Raw genomic sequence first — 19,972 nt, 5'->3', positions numbered from 1 at the left:
CTTGAACATATATTATATATAATGAATATAATATTTGTATGTTTCAGACTCAGTAATTGAATTATGAGTGCATCGAATATAATTAACTCTGCAAGTTTAAAATTTGTGCTGAGATTTGAACATTAATATCAACACTAAACAAAGACAACAATTTCAATTGTTGATCTGAGATAGGTTACAAGTAGGGTAGAAAAAGGTAGTGTACAGGCCACAAATACGATCACATGACCTCCTTGTATATTGAACTTCCTTGTTTGTCGGGCAGACATTTTCGTTTATCATTGTTGGGCTCATGAATACAATCTGTTGGGTAAGAACATTTTCACATAAACATTTGTTTTCATATTGCATTCTTTTTTATGATAATGAAACGAAGAATTAAATAATAAGCGAGAATTATAGTCTATAAATACGCAAGCATCTGTTTCATCAATTTATTACACATGACATTGTTCCAGATACTTATATAGTAAACGGAGTACTACAATGTATACATGTTTTTGCCTGTTCCTGTACATGTATATATGACATTTTGAGAACATCTGATTTTAATTTGTATATATATATATATATCATTTGTTCATTTTTAACAGTAAAATGTTAAATATGATGATTTCTCGTATTCTTAGCCGATTTATCGCTATCCTGACGAATCCGCTAATATTTTTATTCATTCAATGTGTGGTTCGTTTGATCTCAGTACTCAGGTGGTCAAAAATTGATTAAGTCGTAAAATGACGTAATTATGATTTTTTTGCTTCCTCTGAATATCATACGGTGATGTCATGAAAAAGTCGACAATACCTGATGACGTCACATGAAAAAAAAACCCATCGTTATGTATTCAATTGAAAAAAAGAAATTGGATTGCCTGCATATCGTCTAAAATCATTAGAGAAACAGATTCCTCCGCCATAACTCATGCAGTACAAATATTTGTCACCTCTCGGCATTTAATTTTAAATCGCTCGTCGAGCCTCGTTTTTTAAATTAGAAAAATAGGTCTCGAGTGGATAAATATCGTATCACACTCGGTGCAGTGGTAGAATCTGTAGTTGCTTAGTTTATACCTCGCGTTTTAAAAATGAACTTTTCACTTCCATGCAAGTGAGAGTAGTTTTTTATAAATAAAGCTGAAATTAGAATATAAAAATCAAACATGATTTTTTCGTGCACTAATTCACAGAATTGATTTTACAAAACTTTATAAATGGTTATCTAGGAAAACATAAACTATTATATATATATGGAAATTTCTGCAGGATTTATCATTTCAAAACTCTATCCGCTAATTTTCACAAACACAATGTTTGATATAATTATAGGGTCCTCAATGCTCTTCAACTTTGTGCTCGTTTGGCTTTATAACTAGTTTGATCTGAGCATCACTGATGAGTCTTATGAAGACGAAACGCGCGTCTGGCGTATCAAATTGTAATCCTGGTACCTTTGATAACTATCTAGCAAGCTAGATCTTGTCATTATTAGAATTATGATACTAATGATATATGAATGATTTAAATGAGGAATGCAATAAGAAAACCAATAAAATTATATTATCCTGATTTAGAGTAATTTCTCGCAATTTGATTGGCTGATATTGTCCTAATAAATTTCAGTACAATTTTTTATCACGTCAATTGGAATTATCTCCCTTATTTATTACGTCAATTGAAATTATCTCCCTTATACCATTGACCTAATAAAAAAAAATGAGTTGCTTTAATCATAATATTTTTTTTATTTTTCATAGTTTTAGATTAAATATCTAAAATATATTTGTTGATGTTGTTCTAAAATTTAATTTCAATATAATGATATGTAATATAACAAAATCAGGATAAATTCGTTACACAGTGTTCAATTGTCCTAATACGAAATTTATCGGGTCAATAAAATTCATATCGGGTTTGGCTTCGCCTCACCCGATATGAATTTTATTGACCCGATAAATTCTCGTATTAGGACAATTGCACACTGTGTAACTTATATCATATGTTACCTTCTTTTTTTTTACATCCTGTATCGGTTTTATGTAGAATGTGACCATTTTTAATTGCGTATGAAGTATCTTTGTCTTTGATATTTGTTGACACATCATAACGTTTATGATTTTTGTTTGTGATATCGTAAAGAGTGAGACTTAAACTATAATAAGAGTAGAGAAATTACGTAAGTTAACACATATACATGCTTAAAAAATAACCTTAGTTTGTACTAGAAACACAAGACGGGTGCAGAGTACGGGACTGGATCTGCTTTCCCTTCCGAAACACCTGTCGGGGTTCGTTTAGTTCAGGCCTAAGTTTTTCTATGTTGTGTTTTCTATACTTTTCTTTGTCTTTTTTTTTTACATGCGTTGTAAGTTTATTTTCAAATCATTCGCCTCTATTTTTAACTTTAAAAAAGTGTATCATTTTTTAACAAGTAAGAAAGAAAGAGAATTCTCCATTAAAGAATTAAATGAAAACCGAAACAAGCTGCCTTGATGAAGTTAAAGAGTTTGAACCCATCTTTTTTTTTTAAATAAGAAAATTAAAACCGAAAGTTTTTAGTGGATACAACTTAATGATAACAGGTTTCAAGCTATTGGCCGTATATGAATATGAATTTTACAATATTATTTGTTATCAATGAAACATTTGGAAAATTCTTTTATTTGTAAATCCCAGTTTGAATTTCTTTAAAAAAAAAGTATAAATAAAGGCAACAGTAGTATACCGCTGTTCAAACTCATAAATCCATGGACAAAAAACAAAATCGGGGTAACAAACTAAAACTGAGGGAAACGCATAAATATAAGAGGAGAACAACGACACAACACTACAATGTAACTAACACACACAGAAACGGACCAAGCATCAGACAAAATCCCACGAGAATAACAAATATAACATCAAAACCAAATACATGAATTTGGGATAGACAAGTACCGTGACACGTCTTATCGCAATGTCAATTTACACTCAAAAATAAGAGAAAACAAACGACGCAACGTCAAATTGTAACACACACAGAAACGAACTATAATATAACAATGGCCATATTTCTGACTTGGTACAGGACATTTTTAAAGGAAAAAATGGTGGGTTGAACCTGGTTTTGTGGCATGCCAAACCTCGCACTTTAATGGCAATGTTAAGTATAACATAGACATGACAACATAATATTACAGGACTACAATACAAATAAATGGGAAAACGTATTAGACAAAGAAACACACGATTAATGAATAACAAAAAGCATCAGATTTAAAATTTAATACGCCAAAAACGCGCCTCGTCCACACAAGACTCACCAGTGACGCCCAGATATAAAAGATCGAAAGTGAAAAAAAGTACAAAGTTGTACAGCACTAAAAATCAAAAGTTGAAAAAAGGTTGTGTCAAATACGGCTAAGTTTTTATGCTTGGGATAAGAACATCCTTATTATTTAGAACAATTAATGAATTAATGCTATTGCAAACAGTAAATTTTATCAAATGAATATAACAGATATACATAATGAAACTGAAGTATTAACTTATTACATAAAACAAACACGAATACATAATGAATGACCAACACAGAATAGACACACCCGACTCAGTCCAGGCCTCAACGCAGTAAATTATGAAAATGACGTCACATACGATGGTGAAAATGCATTAAAAATTACGTCACATATGATGGTGAAAAGACATTGAAAATTACGTCACATTTGAATATATGAAATTTCTGAAACAGCAGAAAAATTACGTCACATATGAAAAACTATATCTCAAAATTAGGATTGATTAAAGATTAAATAGAACTAAATACTGATATTGCATTTAAACACAATGCATATTGCAATACTTATTAATAGCAATTAACTATAATATATATATGTGCAGTTTGTTATGAATCCAACTTCAAACGTAAATTATCGTACAGATTATGTTGACCAAAATTAAATCTAATAAATGACGGCGGTGATTAATTTTTGTTTCCATAACACATAAATATAATAGAAAAGACGTCAACACATTTGACAAACCTTTTTCATAAAGGCTTTTTGTCATTGAAATAAGTAACTGAGACATTATATGAAATAAGCAAAAAATAAAACGATACCGTACAGCACATGTAAAAAGACACGTTAATCTTTATTATGACTGATTCAATTATCATCAGCGTTATCATCGATATTGCTAACAGACTAAAACGCCCGATAAGAGAAAATCCCGATGGGCATCCTGTTTGATGTAATGTGTTGCTCAATCTTATATACTTTTCTATGTAATATTTTGTTATTATTTTTTGTCTTTTCGTTGTCGTAATTTTTTGGTATATGCTCTCTCTGTTTTCAATGGACCTGCAAATCAGAATCCTTTATCTTATAAAATAGTTTCTTTTGACACTTTCTTGATTTTCATTGGTATTTTCTTTTTAACAGGCAAAATGGCGACAGCAGAACCCTTATGTGATGTCTGTCAACTCCAGAATATCTCTAAACCAGCAGCATCGTGGTGTTCCGAATGTGATGAAGCTTTATGTATCACGTGCGATGATCTTCACAGCCGTAGGAAACTAACAAAAAATCATAAAACAATAGCGATTAGGGACTATTTAAATCTCCCGCGATCTGCACTGGAAATCAAGCACCACTGCAGTGTACACGGGGAGAAGTATGAATTTTATTGCACCAACCATGTTTCTCCTTGCTGTGTCAAATGTGTGAAAGAAGATCATCACAAGTGTGAGATCGATTCGCTTCGCGATGTTGTACAAAATATAAAAACATCGTCATCGATAACAAATATTGAGCAAAATTTATCTGAAATCCGAAGCATTTACCAAAAGATAACGGACGAAAAAAGTAGGAACTTAAAACATATTAATGAGAAAACTATAACCTACCAGAAAGAAATAACAGATCTAAGGAAACAGATCAACAGTCATCTGGACGCTCTGGAATTAGAAATGAACAAGAACTTAAAAGACAAGCAGCTGGAGGTCAAGACAACAGTAGAAGGTTTAACGTCTATAATAGATAGTAAAGTTAAAAACGTTGAAAAAGCAATTAACAACATATGTCAGATGAAAAGTCATGCTTCAGATTTACAAATATTTTTGGCTCTTCGTGAGATCGAGAAGGATGTCGCGAGGGAATTTTCATATATCAAAGATCTAAAAACTAAACCTGAAATGAAAACATTTGATGTACAATTAAAAGTATCAGATTGTCTCAAATCGTTGCAGAAGGACGTCAATGTTTGGGGTGAAATGTCCGTCAAAACATTTGACAGTTCAGTGTGCACAGAAGTTACCACAGAAAAGCAGGCGCAAATAATATTACCCAGCAAAAGACGAGAATACGTTACAGACATATACTCAATTACCTTAAAGAAAAATACTTCGTTTAAAGTTCAGAGTGAAAAAATCAGATTGACCGGGTGTGAGCTTTTACCTGGTGGGGAAATATTGTTGGTTAATCAGACAGACAAAACAATTCTAATGTACAACAAGAGCAGGAGTCGTATTAAAGAATTTAAATTGAAATGGGAACCTTTCGACATTACCTATATAGATAATGATATGATTGCAATTTCGTTTATTAATCAAAAGAAAGTCGTTACGTTCAATACTGAGAACGAGCAATTAGAAACAATATACGAGTCTCTGGAAGAGATATGTGGAATAGCATACAAAGACGGCAAACTATTCCTACGTTATGGATTTAAAGGTATAAGAATTATAACAATATCGGGAACGTTGATATCAGACATTAAATTCAAAAGCAGTTCAACAACACACCTGAGCGTAGGAAGCTCTGATCAGATTTATTATCCGATCTATAACAATAAGAGTGTAAATTGTTGTGATAACCAAGGAAAAACTCAGTGGACAACAACAAACGATTTACTGACGAAAGTGTACGGTATCACATCTGGATTTCACGATGTAGTATTTGCTGCTAATAATGCTGGTGGTATAACAGTGATATCATCAGACGGACAACAAAGTAAACGTATCCTAGACAAAAGTAGTGGCCTGAATCGTCCGTATTGCATTCATTTCAGTGATAAAAGAAATCAGTTGTTAGTTTGTAATGAACTTGATGGTCAGGTATTCGTATACGATGTTCAGTAATAACTGTCGGATACTATGTAGTAACTAACAAGTTGTACCATTCATTCAAATTTGTTGTTCTATTCACGCATCAATAATTAAATTACAATGACAAGATATTTTATTTTGTTTTTAAAGTGAATTTAACATTCGTTACTTGTATGCGTTCTATTGTACAGCGCAATTAACTAAAGAGTGATTTTTTTACATTTTTTCATTCTACATTATATGCTGCATTTTTTGTCAATCAAAATTGAATTGAACTTTATTTCTAAGGTGACCATAGTTATTAGATAATCACCAAAAGTAAATTAATTACGATACCGTATAAGAATCTGTAAGTATTAGATTGTTTGTTGCAGATACAAAATAGAGTGTCGTTATTTATAAACTTTCAATAACAACGACGATCTGTTAGTGTGAACTATAATTATATTATGTGTAGCTTGGACAAAATATATCGATGTTCAAGGAACCTATGAATATGACCCAAAAATCTACATCGTGACAGTTGTGTACTTTCATTGTATATATGAATTCCAATGTGTACTGGCCTGGCTAAATACAATCAGTTTAATTATAAATAGTGGACACATTTTGCTCTGTGTATCTATGTATGTATGTATGTATGTATGTCTGTGTTTAAACCTTTATAGAAGCTTTGGAAGAATATAAGTTGCATAGTACGATCCCAATATGGAATTTACGGACCCTATATATATCGTATTAGGTTACTAGCACATTATGTAACGAATATATCACCTTATCTTACCTCCTATACATTTCAAGGAATATGATTGGTTAAAAGCGTCCGCGTGCAAACCGTGTATATTTGATATTAGGTTAGCAGGGAGGCGGGGCTTATCTCATATACGGTTAGTAGTGGAGTTGCGTCCCTTTATATTCTATATTAGGTAAGAAGGGGGCGGGGATAATTTCATACACGGTTAGTAATGGTGTTATGTCCCTTTATAAAAACAAAACGGTACTGAGAAAAAAACTTAAAAGTTCCAACAGACGAAGAAATTGATGATTAAAATTGAAATAAATTCATAAAACACATTTAAACCTTACAAGTCGCTATTGTTGGCATCTGTTTTTGTAGGATCAATGGAAGTATTTTCTCAATGCTAAGAGTATTGAAGACTTGCTCATTTTGAGAATCACTAGTCTTAATTTCACACGTTAAGATAGTCGGTAAGATAAATTCGTTACATAGTGTGCTAGTGACGTAATACGGTATATATGGGGTCAGTAAATTCCATATGGGGATTCTAGCTTCGCTCTCACCCCATATGTCTTATCTATCTTAATGCATATCACATGTATGTATTGCCCAATCTCTCTCCAGAATGCATAAGGATATGATGGTCTCGAATTGCGATGTCGTATATACAATACCACTTAAGTATTGCATAAATGATTTTTTTTAAATATATATATCTTTGTAAGACAATCAACATTAACAAAAAAATATAAAGAAAACTTAAGATCTTACCTTATCAAAAGCTGGGGAGTACTCAGTGTGCTCCAATTGACAAAAGGCATTATTTCAAATCCATGTTTATGTAGCATGAAATGTCTGCGTTACAAATGATGACAAATGATAAGTCCAGGTTTATTTCACAGATTTCACAAGGGAATAGGCGCCTTATAAATAAAGCATTGAGTATCAGTAGATTCACAATATACAGTCGTATGTAAAAGAAATTTTGACATAAGATGTCTTTATATAATGAAGAATCATATTAAAATACAGGTCATGTGTCCATGCTTAGCTAACACGGATCCGTTTTACTTTCTTTTCTAGGATTATTAATCAGTCATTGATATTTTAGCATTACCATTTTTGAAAGTGTGTAGAATGGCTATTTTTCTTCTACATATTGATCTTCCATTTTGATTGATTATTTCACCATACGTCATTATGTATGTTTTTGACAAACAAAAAAAAGTAAAATCACAAAAATACTGAAATTCAATCGGAAAGTCCCTCATCACATGACAAAATCAAATGACAAAAAAATCAAACGAATGGACAACAACTGTCATATTCCTGATTTGGAACAGGTATTTTCAAATGTGGAAAATAGTTAATTGAACCTGGTATTATAGCGCTAAAACGCTCAGTTGTACAACAGTTATATACTTCTATTTAAGGGATATGGCATGGTTGCCTATGATCCAACTATAAAAGGAAGACCTAATGAAAATAATGTGTTAATCTTAAATGCGCTACGACTTCGTATTCAATTCGGCCTTTTTAACTTTTTTTTTTATTTTGAGCGTGACTGATGAGTCATTTTAGACGAAACGCACAAAAATTTAACCCTGGTATATATGATGAGTTTATCCATCGTATATCTAGCGGATATAGGCAGATAATTTGAAACTTACCTTTTTTTACCTTGTAAACATCAAAGGAATGCTAATCCAATTCCATCATCAGGTGGGGTCCTCCTTCCTTGGCTGTTTCGGCGCTATTCCACAACAACCTCCAGAGGTGCGCCGGCTCAGGTGATCAATCTGAACCTGGAACTGGATGGCCTACACGGCTCCGATGTCTCAGCTGATGTCATTGCTGTTCTTCTGTAACTGAATGCTGTTCTGTATATCTAAATCTGTCCATTATCTACACAATAAATTTTCATTGTTCTAACACTTTGTACTTTTCCACACTTCGTCTCTTTTCCTCCAAATCCACTGTGATGCCACTTCTGCTTCTCTACACACTTCTGTAATCAGTTTCTTCCTCTCTGCTCCTACTACTCCCAAGGTCCTAAGTGCCCACCACATTGACTGTCCTGCAAAGCCCCTGCATCCGACTTCTATTGCCAAACACCACGTCCTCCATCCCCGCTGTTTGCAACCCTCTACTAGCTGCTGGTATTTTGCCATCTTTCTTTCATAAGCTTCCTCTATTCTGTCTTCCCATGGGACTGTCAGTTCCAGCAAGACCGCCTGCCTAGTTCCCTGTGACCAAATGACTATATCTGGTCTTAGCGATGTTGCTGCTATTTCTGCTGGGAAACTCATGCGTTGATGTATGTCTGCTGTCATCTGCCAGTCTGATGCTGTTCCAAGTATCCCTAAACCTTCTGCCTGGTTGTCTTTCTTTTCTCCAGCCCTCACAAAATTTACAAATGTGATGTTCTTCTGCATCTTTCTCTTCTTTCTCCTGGTGGTATCCAACTTTGCTGCTATTGTTTTCAATACACTGTCATGCCTCCATGTATATCTTCCATCTTTCAATGCGACTGGACATGCTGACAACACATGCTGTAGAGATGCTGGTTTGTCTTTGCATAAGGTGCACGTTGGGTCTTCTATCAACCCCCAGGTATAGAGGTTTGATGGGCTTGGTAAAACATCATACACTGATCTTAGTAGAGAACTCAATCTGTATCCCTCCATACTCCAAATCTCGCTCCAGGTCAAAGCCCTGCTTCTCGCTCCTTGCCAATTCAACCAACTACCCTGCTGTTTCATTCCTACTGCCTTAACATTCCTACTCTCTTCTTCCATCTGTCGTATTTCCTGTTGCACCAGTTCCCTCCGTCCCTTCTCATTTGCTGTATCCCACCTTGGTTTTGTTGTCATACCAAATCCCTGTCTACCAACTGCTGTTACACCAACGATGACACTGTGCTTTAGTCTAGTCTCAGCTTCCTTAACTGCTTCCTCTGCTTTCCATTTTCTTCCTGTCCTGATCTTTACTTTGGCTCCTCTCACTTTAGCATCTTTGCTGTCTCTCAACGTCATAACCTGTCTTGTCTTTGTAACTTTATACTCTTCTGTCAATGCCTTCATTGGTAATTGTAGCTTTGTTCCTGTGCTGTACAATCCAATGCTGCTGAAACTTCTTGGCACACCCAACCATCTTCTTAGGCATGCACTGATCTTTCTCTCTAAGGCCTCAACTTTGGACAATGGGAACTCGTAAACTAGTAATGGCCACAATATCCTTGGTAAGACCCCATGTTGATATATCCAGGCCTTATATCTTCCTTGGAGCCCACTTTTGTCTATCTTCGTCAGCCATTCTACCAATTGCACTTGAACTTCACCCATGTTTACCATATCTGCTAGTGTTGCATCAAACTTTTTACCTAGGCATTTCACTGGTTTCTCTCCAACTGTTGGTATCTTTTCACCTGCTAACTCAAATGTCTCATCTTGCACTTTGCCTTTCCTCACTATCAAACTTCTAGATTTACTTGGTTTGAACTTCATCCTGGCCCACTTAATCATCCTTTCCAATTCCTCTAAAGTCCATCTTCCCTCTATGACTGTTTTTGCTGTCACTGTCATATCATCCATAAAAGCTCTTACTGGTGGTTGCCTGACCCCTGATGACAATAATGGTCCCCTACTTGGTTTTTCTACTGATTTTACAATCAAGTTCATTGCTGCTGCAAACAGGACTACTGATACTGTACACCCCGTTAGTATTCCAACCTCAAGTCTCTGCCAAGCTGTGGTGAAGTCTCCAGCTGTGAACCTCATTTCAATCTTGTCAAAATACTCTCGCAGCATAGTTCTGATAGTTGGTGGAACATGATACCTCTCCAATGTCAGGTCTACTAGTTTGTGAGGTATGGACCCATAAGCATTAGCCAGATCTAGCCAAAACACTGCTAAGTCACTTTTCTTCTCCTTTGCTTCTCTTAAAATCTGTGTAATAACGCTGGTGTGTTCGATGCAACCAGATACTTCAGGCATGCCTCCTTTCTGGACTGCGATGTCTATATATTCGTTGCCAAGCAGGTACCTCGTCGTTCTCCTTGCTAAAACTGCCAGGAATATCTTCCCCTCAATGTTCAATAGGGAGATGGTTCTAAACTGTTCAACTTTCCTGGAGTTCTCTTCTTTTGGTATAAAACATCCTTCTGCCTTGTACCATGACTGTGTCATCTTTCTCCTTCTCCAAATTACTTTTAATAGCTTCCACAACCTTCTGATCAGTCTGGGACAGTTTTTATATACCCTATATGAAATACCATTTGGTCCTGGTGCTGACCCTGCTCTTGCCTTTCTCACTACGTCCTGCACTTCTTGGAACTTCAGGTCTGACTCATCAAACTGTTCTTTTGGCTCCTCTGGTGTTAACAATTTCTCACATTCTTCCAGGTCTTCTCCTCGTCTCTCATCACTGTGGGTCTTCCTGAGATGTTCTTCCACTTCTTCCCTCGAGTTTTCCAGTTTGCCAGATCCTCTCGCTCCAAATAATCGCTTCATATACTGAAATGGGTTTGCTGTAAATGTTGTTCTCTCCTTTGCCTTTTTCTTTCTATCTCTTCTATGCGTTTCTGCTCTTGTAAGTGTTTTAAGTTTCTCCCTAGTTTCCTTTCTTAACTGCTGTAATGGTAACCTTTCATTCTCATTGGCGACTTTGTACCTCTTCTTTAACCTTCTCAGGTCTCCTCTCAATTCCTTGATCTTCTTCTGTCTCCGGTTACTATGGCCTAGTTTTGTTGGTTGTTTCCCTTGTGGTACCACTCCAAATCTGTCCTTTCCTACGCTGTAAATAATGGACGTCATTGCTGTTATCTTTCTGTCTACACTGCCTGCTAATGTTGCCTCTAAGATGTTTTCCAAATCTTCGTCAAGCGCTTTCCAAGCTGCTTTGTCTGCATTCGTTGGCCATTTGATTTTCTCTTTGCGTGGCTCATTCTCTTCTCTACGGGTTGTTGGTTCTATCCCGTCTTCTTTACGGACTGTTGTTTCTATCCCGTCTTCTCTATGGACTGTTGGTTCTATCCTCTCTATCTCTTCTGCCTCGTCACGTTGTTCTACCTCTGTAGGCTGTTCCTCGTGCTCATCCTCACCCTGGGTCACAGGGAGGCTATCATCACTGTGGTTTGCTTCCTGGATGGTCTCCTCCTCCGTCTGACCAGATCTCTCTGTGCGTCAAAATAGGTTTTTATAGGTTTTGATATTCCTATATTACCAAATAACAAAATTTCAAGTATACAAATACTGCTTTATTATAAATAATTTACTATGATTAGAAGAACTGAAAAATAAAATAAATTGTCTTACAACGACAACGCTAAATATTTCATATTTGATATGCAGAGGTTTGAATGTATAAATGTTTTTTATGGTACAATTGTGTGAAAATAGCAAACCAAGATCAATCCGATCCTTAATTGCGCGAAAAAAACATTGTATATCATAACTTTTATATGACTCCAAATTTTTTACAACTTTGAAAGTACACGGTATCTCTAAAATAAGTTACATTGATATATCATAAAACATTAAAGCATCTGTGTATATTGCACAATCAATTAGGAATTAAAATTATATTGCTATGACTTTGATTGCATTTAATGTGCATTATTCATAAAAAAAAATATAATGAAGTGCAGTAAAAGACGTTTATACTTTATCCCTATTTCAAATCATAATTAAACCTAGTTTTGTTACAAGAAGATAATACACGCTGATTTAGAAAGGGCCTCGTACTTTTAGATAATAGTTCATTTTTGTCAATTCTATTTCAGTACGATATATATATATATAATTATGTATATATCGTTTTAGGAAGTTCTTCCGATTCCAGATATAATAATGAAAGAAGATGTGGTATGATTGCCAATGAGACAACTGTCTGCAAGAGTCCAAAATGACATAGACATTAACAACTATAGGTCATCGTACAGCCTTCAACAATGAGTAAAGCCCATACCGCATAGTCAGCTATAAAAGGCCCCGATATGACAATGTAAAGCAATTCAAACGAGAAAACTAACGGCTTTGTTTGTATAATAAAATGAACGAAAAACAAATATGTATAAACACATATACATAAATAAGACAACACTGTTAGAATTTTTGTAAACATGTTCCAATAGTGAGATATTTTTTTAAAATCTAAACTCAAAAATATATAAATGTCTATCTTACCTCTTTGGTGTTTACTTAATGAAAAAATGTATAACATAAAGGACGAAAAACAAGAAGATTTGAAGACGTTTGGTGTCACAATGTAGATTATGGCACATATGGTATACAATACTGAAACATCTAGCACTTCTACATACTCATCGACATGGCACAATCTGATTCAATCCATCAAAAGGTCCTGAATCCGGGACTTAAATATTAATAGTTTTTCCTTAATTTTGATTGTCACATTGCAGTAAATACACTAGTAGAATCTATATGATATATTATATTTTCGTTAAGTCATTGAAATTATATACAAAATAGTAATAAGATACAGTTATCTGTTTGCATAAAACATTCTTCGGTAACATAAACTTTAGTAGGGAAGATTAAAGATTACAATGATTTATTATATTTAATAGTTACAATTAAACATCTACGTCTATTGTTAAACAAACATTCAGAAGATAACAAGTCCGGAAGATAAATGCTACCGTTGAAATCTTTAGAGCTAAGATTTTTTTGAAGAGTTACTGTATTTATCTACTGAAACACACACGTATTTGAGTTCAATAGCCTGCGGCTCCTCCTGATGATTTTTCAAAGTACATGAAATCTTGAAAAATAATAAAACTTAAAAGTAATATGCCATATTATGTTCAAAATAAGAACAAAACTTGAACACCAGGGCTACACTGCTGTAACATTTTTTTTTATGATTTTTTTGTTTATGTAAAAATAAGAAGATGTGGAATAGTTGCAAATGAGACAGCTCTCCAACAGATGTATTATGACTGTTCTTTCTTCGAATATACATGTTGCGTTTAAGACCCATTGGTGGCCTTCAGCTGTTATCTGCTCTTTGGTCTCTTTGACATATTCTTCATTTCCATTCTCAATGTTATGAGTAAATACTTTCCGTCACAAACAAAATAATTTGTGTTTTGCTTTATATTTTGCCAATGAATGTTTGATGATTTAAAAACCATGATGAGTTTAGGATTCTGGCTCAACAGTAATGAAAAAGAAATACAAACTCCAAACAAAGGTATTTTCACCCTTACTTTTTAACTAGCCTAGACAATATGTGGTCATAATTGTTTTACATTGGCAACATTGCTAATTACGATAGAAAAATGAAATGTATACGATATAGTTATAAACGGATAGAACTTTGTAATGATAAACTATAAATTCTTCTAAACAAATAACACAACATAATACAATAAGCCTATATAACACCGTGTAGAACGCCACATGCAGGGTGTCGGCTATGTTTGACACGGGGTGGCAATTGCGAAGCGGAGAAAAATTATCAAGTAAGTTTCAGTATTAACATTTCTTATTTTAGAATTCTAAGTACCATATAATGTATTTCACGGAATGAACTGAAGCATAATCTATTTCCTCCAAGCGTAAGCAGTGGTTTTCAGTGCTCTGTTTCCTCAAACACCTCTCCCTAGTTTTCCTAGTTGCAGATTTTGAGGCTTCATACGCAAATTTCTGGATAAAAAACTTCTTTAGACGACTTCCTCCCGTAGCATTTCTATAGAATTGAATTCCTATCAAGGAATTTAACCAAATACCAGCTTCTTACTTAAAATTAACTGGTTTTAAAACTAGGTTTTCATCAAAATATGAAGAGTCGCTCGGGGTGTCAGATTTTGCTTTTAATAAAAATAGAATAGATTTGCTTATAAGTCGGTCTTTATCTGATACTTTTAAGTTCAAACACATCCACTATATTATGATAAGACATTAAAAACTAGAAGTACTTCATTTTGCCTGGGTTTTTTTTGTCTTTTAAGACATGTGCTTTTGATTTCGTAAAAAGTTAAAAACGACTCAAAATACTTTTTTTAAAGTTAGAAAATGCTTTCTTTTTCTTTTCATGGTCAGAAAAGTCACGGTTGAGGCTCAATGCACAGAAACATGGAGGAAAATCACAGAGGAGACCTCTATAAATGATTTGGCCGTAGCCACCAACAGTCAAACTCCATCAAAGTGCATCACCAGGTTCTTCTCAAAGCCGCAAAAAGCACCCACTCTAAAACACACTCGATTATTCTATCCAATGAAACGCTCACCGGAATCTTCCACATCAAATGACAATACAGCTTCAAGGAGACATGAAGTTTCAACACTAGTTTACACAATTTTTTTTTGATCTTGCTGACTTATTATTTCCTTTCCAAGCGGAGACGAGTGATATGAAATTATCGCTAAAAACTAAGGGTGTACGTGGCGTTGCTTATGCCATCGACATCAAATTAACAACGTCGTCATTGCATGGTAAGATAGCTATAAACAGATTATCATTTGTCATCTACACTCGATTGGGTTTTATTTCGCCGTACCGGCTCAAGCGAGAAAACCAATCTCGTTGAGGTAATCAACGATAATCTTTAATATCATAGGGAATTTATTTACAACAGAAAAAGCAAATTCAAAAAATCACAACTGATCTATCCCAAAACTTTTATAGTGTAGTGTTTTCATATTGGGACAAGTGATATCAAAGTCATAGAAAGATGTATAGAATTATGATCATCTTTATGTAGAGTGGGGGCATTATACATTTTGACAGACTGAGATCTAGAAATGCTCATTTTTTACCTTTTCAAACGGGACCAGATCACTACTTTACCTGCATGTAAACATTAAACACGTTGTTTATACAAGCAATTTCACATACCTACTATTTTATGCATAGGATATGCAGGAATAGATTTTGAAGGTGTATGAAGAAAATGTTCGCAAGTTATACACTATCCGACGGATCGGAGATAGGTTTATGTCCAAACCAAGAACAATTATCCATTTTTATCTCCAATACAACCTCTACTTTTTGTTCAACACTTTTTTCAATGGTATATTTCGTTAGATGTAATATTCTGTGAACAACATACTTTTTTGTTATAAATGAACGGATGAATATACATGATATAGTAATATGGAAACTCTTTGTACAAAAGCACATACTATACTTTTTGTTAAGTTTTTACCTAAGATTAAAATCATTTCAATGGAATTTTAGGGACTTTAAAAAAAGGAACAACTGCTTAACACGATACATGTACAGTAGAGTGCCGTAATTCAATGTGAAAAAAACAATGTTCTACCAATATTTCATAATCTTTTAAGATTGAAGACACTCTAGCTAACAAAGGGGGCATACTATTCAGTCTTGTTCATGGATGTCATAGAGTCATGGATGTCATAGAGTCATGCATTTTCAAATTACGAGATAGGTAGTATATTCAATCGTTTATCATGCACATGGAAAGAAACTTGACACTCAATCTTTGTAGTGAAAAGCTTCATGTAAAACTTAGTGCAGTTTCTTTTATATGAAAAACACAAAAACCAATGAAAACTTTTGCATTTACAGTAGAACACACATAGACGTAAAGCTACATTGACAATTTATGGGTTGATAATAAAGAAGAAAAACAAGGCGTGTCTCATTGGTAATCAAATCACATCTTTTTTATATTATATATTAATTGTCAATAAGATGTACTTGACAAATTAGCAAAATTCTTCTTATTGTATAGTTGAGTAGTTTTAGATTTTGGGAATAATGGCAGACTGGCGAGAGTAGTCAAGTAGTTTATGCTGACCTGAACAATATCGCATAAACTTAGACACTGGTATTAAAGTAAATATGATTTCATTTAGGTGGAAACAACTTTTTAGCAAACCAACTAAATTATCAGCAAACTTTTTAAACTATTGTATATGTTGTCAAATGAAAATGATGTAAATATAAGTTGGTAAAGGCATGTAGAATCAAAAACGCGTCAGAAAATGATAGTAAACTATACAGAAAAAAAAGAGGAGCACAAACCCTACCAAAAACTGAGGTGAACTCATGTGCCCCAATTGACACAATAGATTATTACAATTCCACCTCTGTGTGGCGTTATTCAAATACCATTTATAATGACATATACCTCTCGGAGAATATTTCAGCAGCGTCTGTACTGAAGAAATATCTCCAAGATGATAGGATAATCCAGGGATTGTGATGTCAATAAGATTTATTTGATAGAGGATTGTTGCTTACAGTGTAAGTTTCTAAAATTAGAATTGAAGCCATCCGTTCTGAAGTTTATCTGACCGTTTTATTGTTGGGTTGACCGTTATGAAGTGTCTGTGTTATACGTAACTAAGGATCGGTTCCCGGTTTATTTCACAGGGGCTTCTTACAAGTGAAGCATTGAAATACAGAATATTCGCAATATACAGTCGACTTTTAATTGCATTTTTAAATAATTGGACTTCACATAATGGATGGCGATCAAATATGAGAGGTGGTTTACTTTGTCTGTATACTTAGGTACCTAGACCAAAGCAACACGGTATGAGTATTTTGGAGAAATAGCACAAATGAATAAATCATAAAAAGGAAACATATTGATTTAGAAAAAAACATGTAAAGATTCTATAAATTTACCACAGATAGTAGGAGCACAATTCAACAATACACAAAGAAAAATTGTGATACATGTTTATTTCCAGTTTTTGTTCCTCATTAATACAAAATAACTCCTACAAAATTTACACTCACTACACAGACTACAATGCTATATCTTTATCTAACAATTTAATTTAAAAATGTAAAACTGGATTACATTATGTACATGTCACATTAGATCATATGAACTTGTATTTCTAAATATATTTCGTAAGAATGTTTTATCCCGACTTTAAGTGTTTTGCAAGTACTTAGTATGTCTTTGTTGTTAAATATGTTGTTTTTTATATTATCTTTCTCACAAGTACTTTTGATTACTCTTAATGATAAAAATTCGATTTCCATATTGAACTAGCATATTCCAAAGGGAAAATAAAATTAGTCTAATGAATAGTTAATAATCCCCTTAATCTGTTTTAGTCACACACTTTTCATGGTAGTCGTTTTTAAGGACATGCTTTATTTTTAATTGATTTTGACAACTCGTTTCGAAACAATATATTTGTTTAAGAGTGATGTATTACATAGTATGAAAGGGTCTATGTATATTGCTTACTAAGTTATGTATGAAGCTATTACTACTATTTCATTTTCATGGTCATTATTCGTGTAAAGTGCAGTTTTAATGAAATGAATTATTAACCTAATATGACTTTTTTTGGGTTACAATTAGAGACCAGATAATGATTTAAATAGTCCTCGTACTTTTACAATATAGTTCCTTCATGTCAATTCCATTTCATTACATTTTTTGAAAATCAAACAATGAAACAACGTTTTTTTTTTTTTAGAAATAAAGTGATTTTTTTCTGATCATAAACAAACTTCTGTCCAAGTTTGGTAGAAATCCAGGATAGTTTAAGAAAGTTATTAAAATTTAAAAAACTGGCAGAAAAACTAAGTCCATTTTATAAGTAAAATACGAATAAACAGGATTTTTTTCTTTCTAAATTTATTTCTGGATACTATCTTATGATCATATACAAGCTTCTGTCCAAGTTTGTTAGAAATCCAGGATAGTTTTTAAAAGAAAGTTATTAAAATTACTAAAAATTTAACCACAGAGTGAATATTTATGGACGCCGACGACGACGGTATGTAGGATCGCTATGTTTCGCTTTTTCGACAAAAGTCGAAGCCTCGACAAAAATTGCTCCACTTAGACCTCATAGTAATTGTTAATTTGTTGATTCCTGTTTTTAATGGAAGAAGTCATCTTTCATATCCAAGTGACCTCAATATTAAAGGCTCTGACAATCGAGACTAATTTGTCTTTAAAGAAAAGGTCGCTAATCTTACAACTACTTTACATTCTATGGGCTGTGATATTTTCGCAAATAGTATCTTTATTAAAGTCTATAATTAAAAGAAATACAAATATTATTCAAACAATTATAGAAAAAGAAAATAGAATGTGTGTTTGCAAAGAACTTAAGATATAAAGTGTGCAAGATTCCTCTTTCTTTTCTGCATGCAGCCGCATTCACTGCCTTGTCCTTACCCAAAGTATCCTGCACTACAGCTCTTACCTCTTGTACCACTGTTACCTCCTTTTGTTCCACCCTAGCATGATTCACCCTGACCACAACTCTTCTTCTGTTGGCATCCAACACGGACACATCAAAGGGATCGATGAATACCCAATCCCGGCTGGGAGTTTCTACTAAGGCTCCAAAATCGTGTCCCCTCATTACTGCTGTCGTCGGAACATGACTGGAATGATTCTGTTAAATCAGACATTCTGAAAAATATAAAAAAAAATAAAAAAGTTAGATAACCTGTTAAATCACTTTTCTTCTCCCCCTCTTTTGTCTTTTAATGGTGGAGTAATACAAACAAGTTGTCCCTTTGGTATCATTCGACCTTCTTTTTTTGACAGTAAGGGCAAAAGTAAGGATCGTTTTCATTGGCCTCTTGAACCGACATACCTTTCAAGTGAGGAGAAACCATTCCTTGTAGTTATTGCATTGCACCAAATATAAGTAATATTAATACCAATATTTTTAAGTTCTTCCTTGAATATTTTGACTGACCAAGATGAAGAGCCGCTTTCTCGTATGTTGCTTGTAATTGAATCTGGAGAATATCGACTTGATGACTCCCTATTTACCCCCGAGAAGCCATTGTCTATAGTAATCCGTAAAAAAGTTAAAGTATTAAATTCTTTAAAAGCCAGTGTAATAATACCCTCCTTGTTGTTAGAAGTTTCTTATTTTAATGTGGGAAATGATTAAAAAATTTTAGAAAAAAATATAGAGGGTCACATTGCAATCATCTTTATACTTTAAAAACATTGAGCGAATTTGAGATTCTTTCGTCTGGAAGTGAATTGGTTCCTGAATCAGATGATGAAGAAAAATCTCCAGAATCGTCAGATGAAAATGTTGAAGAAATAAGCACAAGTCAGTAAAGAAAGGCTTGCATTGATCAATGGTTGGAAGACAGTAAAAACACATAATGCTTACGACGAATCCTTGATTGATAATGAATTAATAATTCATCCAT

At 33.8% G+C, this 19,972-nt stretch overlaps 2 protein-coding genes across 2 annotated transcripts; one reads left to right on the top strand and one right to left on the bottom strand.

The window, feature by feature from the left end:
• Positions 1–231: 231 nt before the first annotated feature.
• Positions 232–6,212, top strand: LOC139502255 (uncharacterized). Its single transcript, XM_071291688.1, has 2 exons — positions 232–310; positions 4,418–6,212. The coding sequence occupies exon 2, from the start codon at positions 4,423–4,425 to the stop codon at positions 6,112–6,114; it is 1,692 nt and encodes a 563-aa protein (XP_071147789.1). The 5' UTR covers positions 232–310; positions 4,418–4,422; the 3' UTR covers positions 6,115–6,212.
• Positions 6,213–8,748: 2,536 nt separating this feature from the next.
• Positions 8,749–19,158, bottom strand: LOC139500451 (uncharacterized). The gene is made up of 2 exons (XM_071289189.1): positions 18,969–19,158; positions 8,749–11,996 (listed from the first exon to the last, which is right to left on the bottom strand). The coding sequence occupies exons 1-2, from the start codon at positions 19,156–19,158 to the stop codon at positions 8,749–8,751; spliced, it is 3,438 nt and encodes a 1,145-aa protein (XP_071145290.1).
• Positions 19,159–19,972: the final 814 nt, after the last annotated feature.

This window comes from Mytilus edulis, chromosome 13 (assembly GCF_963676685.1).
Source record: "Mytilus edulis chromosome 13, xbMytEdul2.2, whole genome shotgun sequence".
In the NCBI taxonomy this organism is placed as follows: Eukaryota; Metazoa; Mollusca; class Bivalvia; order Mytilida; family Mytilidae; genus Mytilus; species Mytilus edulis.
This window is presented reverse-complemented; position numbering and strand designations above follow the sequence as displayed.

What these genes read in the sequence shown, in the direction of transcription:
- LOC139500451 (XM_071289189.1), bottom strand. Translation starts at nt 19,158, where the DNA reads ATGAGGGGACACGATTTTGGAGCCTTAGTAGAAACTCCCAGCCGGGAT. An exon ending in TGTAGTGCAGGATACTTTGG is followed by an intron (nt 11,997 to 18,968) that starts GTAAGGACAAGG and finishes TTTGACGCACAG; the next exon opens with AGAGATCTGGTCAGACGGAG.
- LOC139502255 (XM_071291688.1), top strand. Translation starts at nt 4,423, where the DNA reads ATGGCGACAGCAGAACCCTTATGTGATGTCTGTCAACTCCAGAATATC.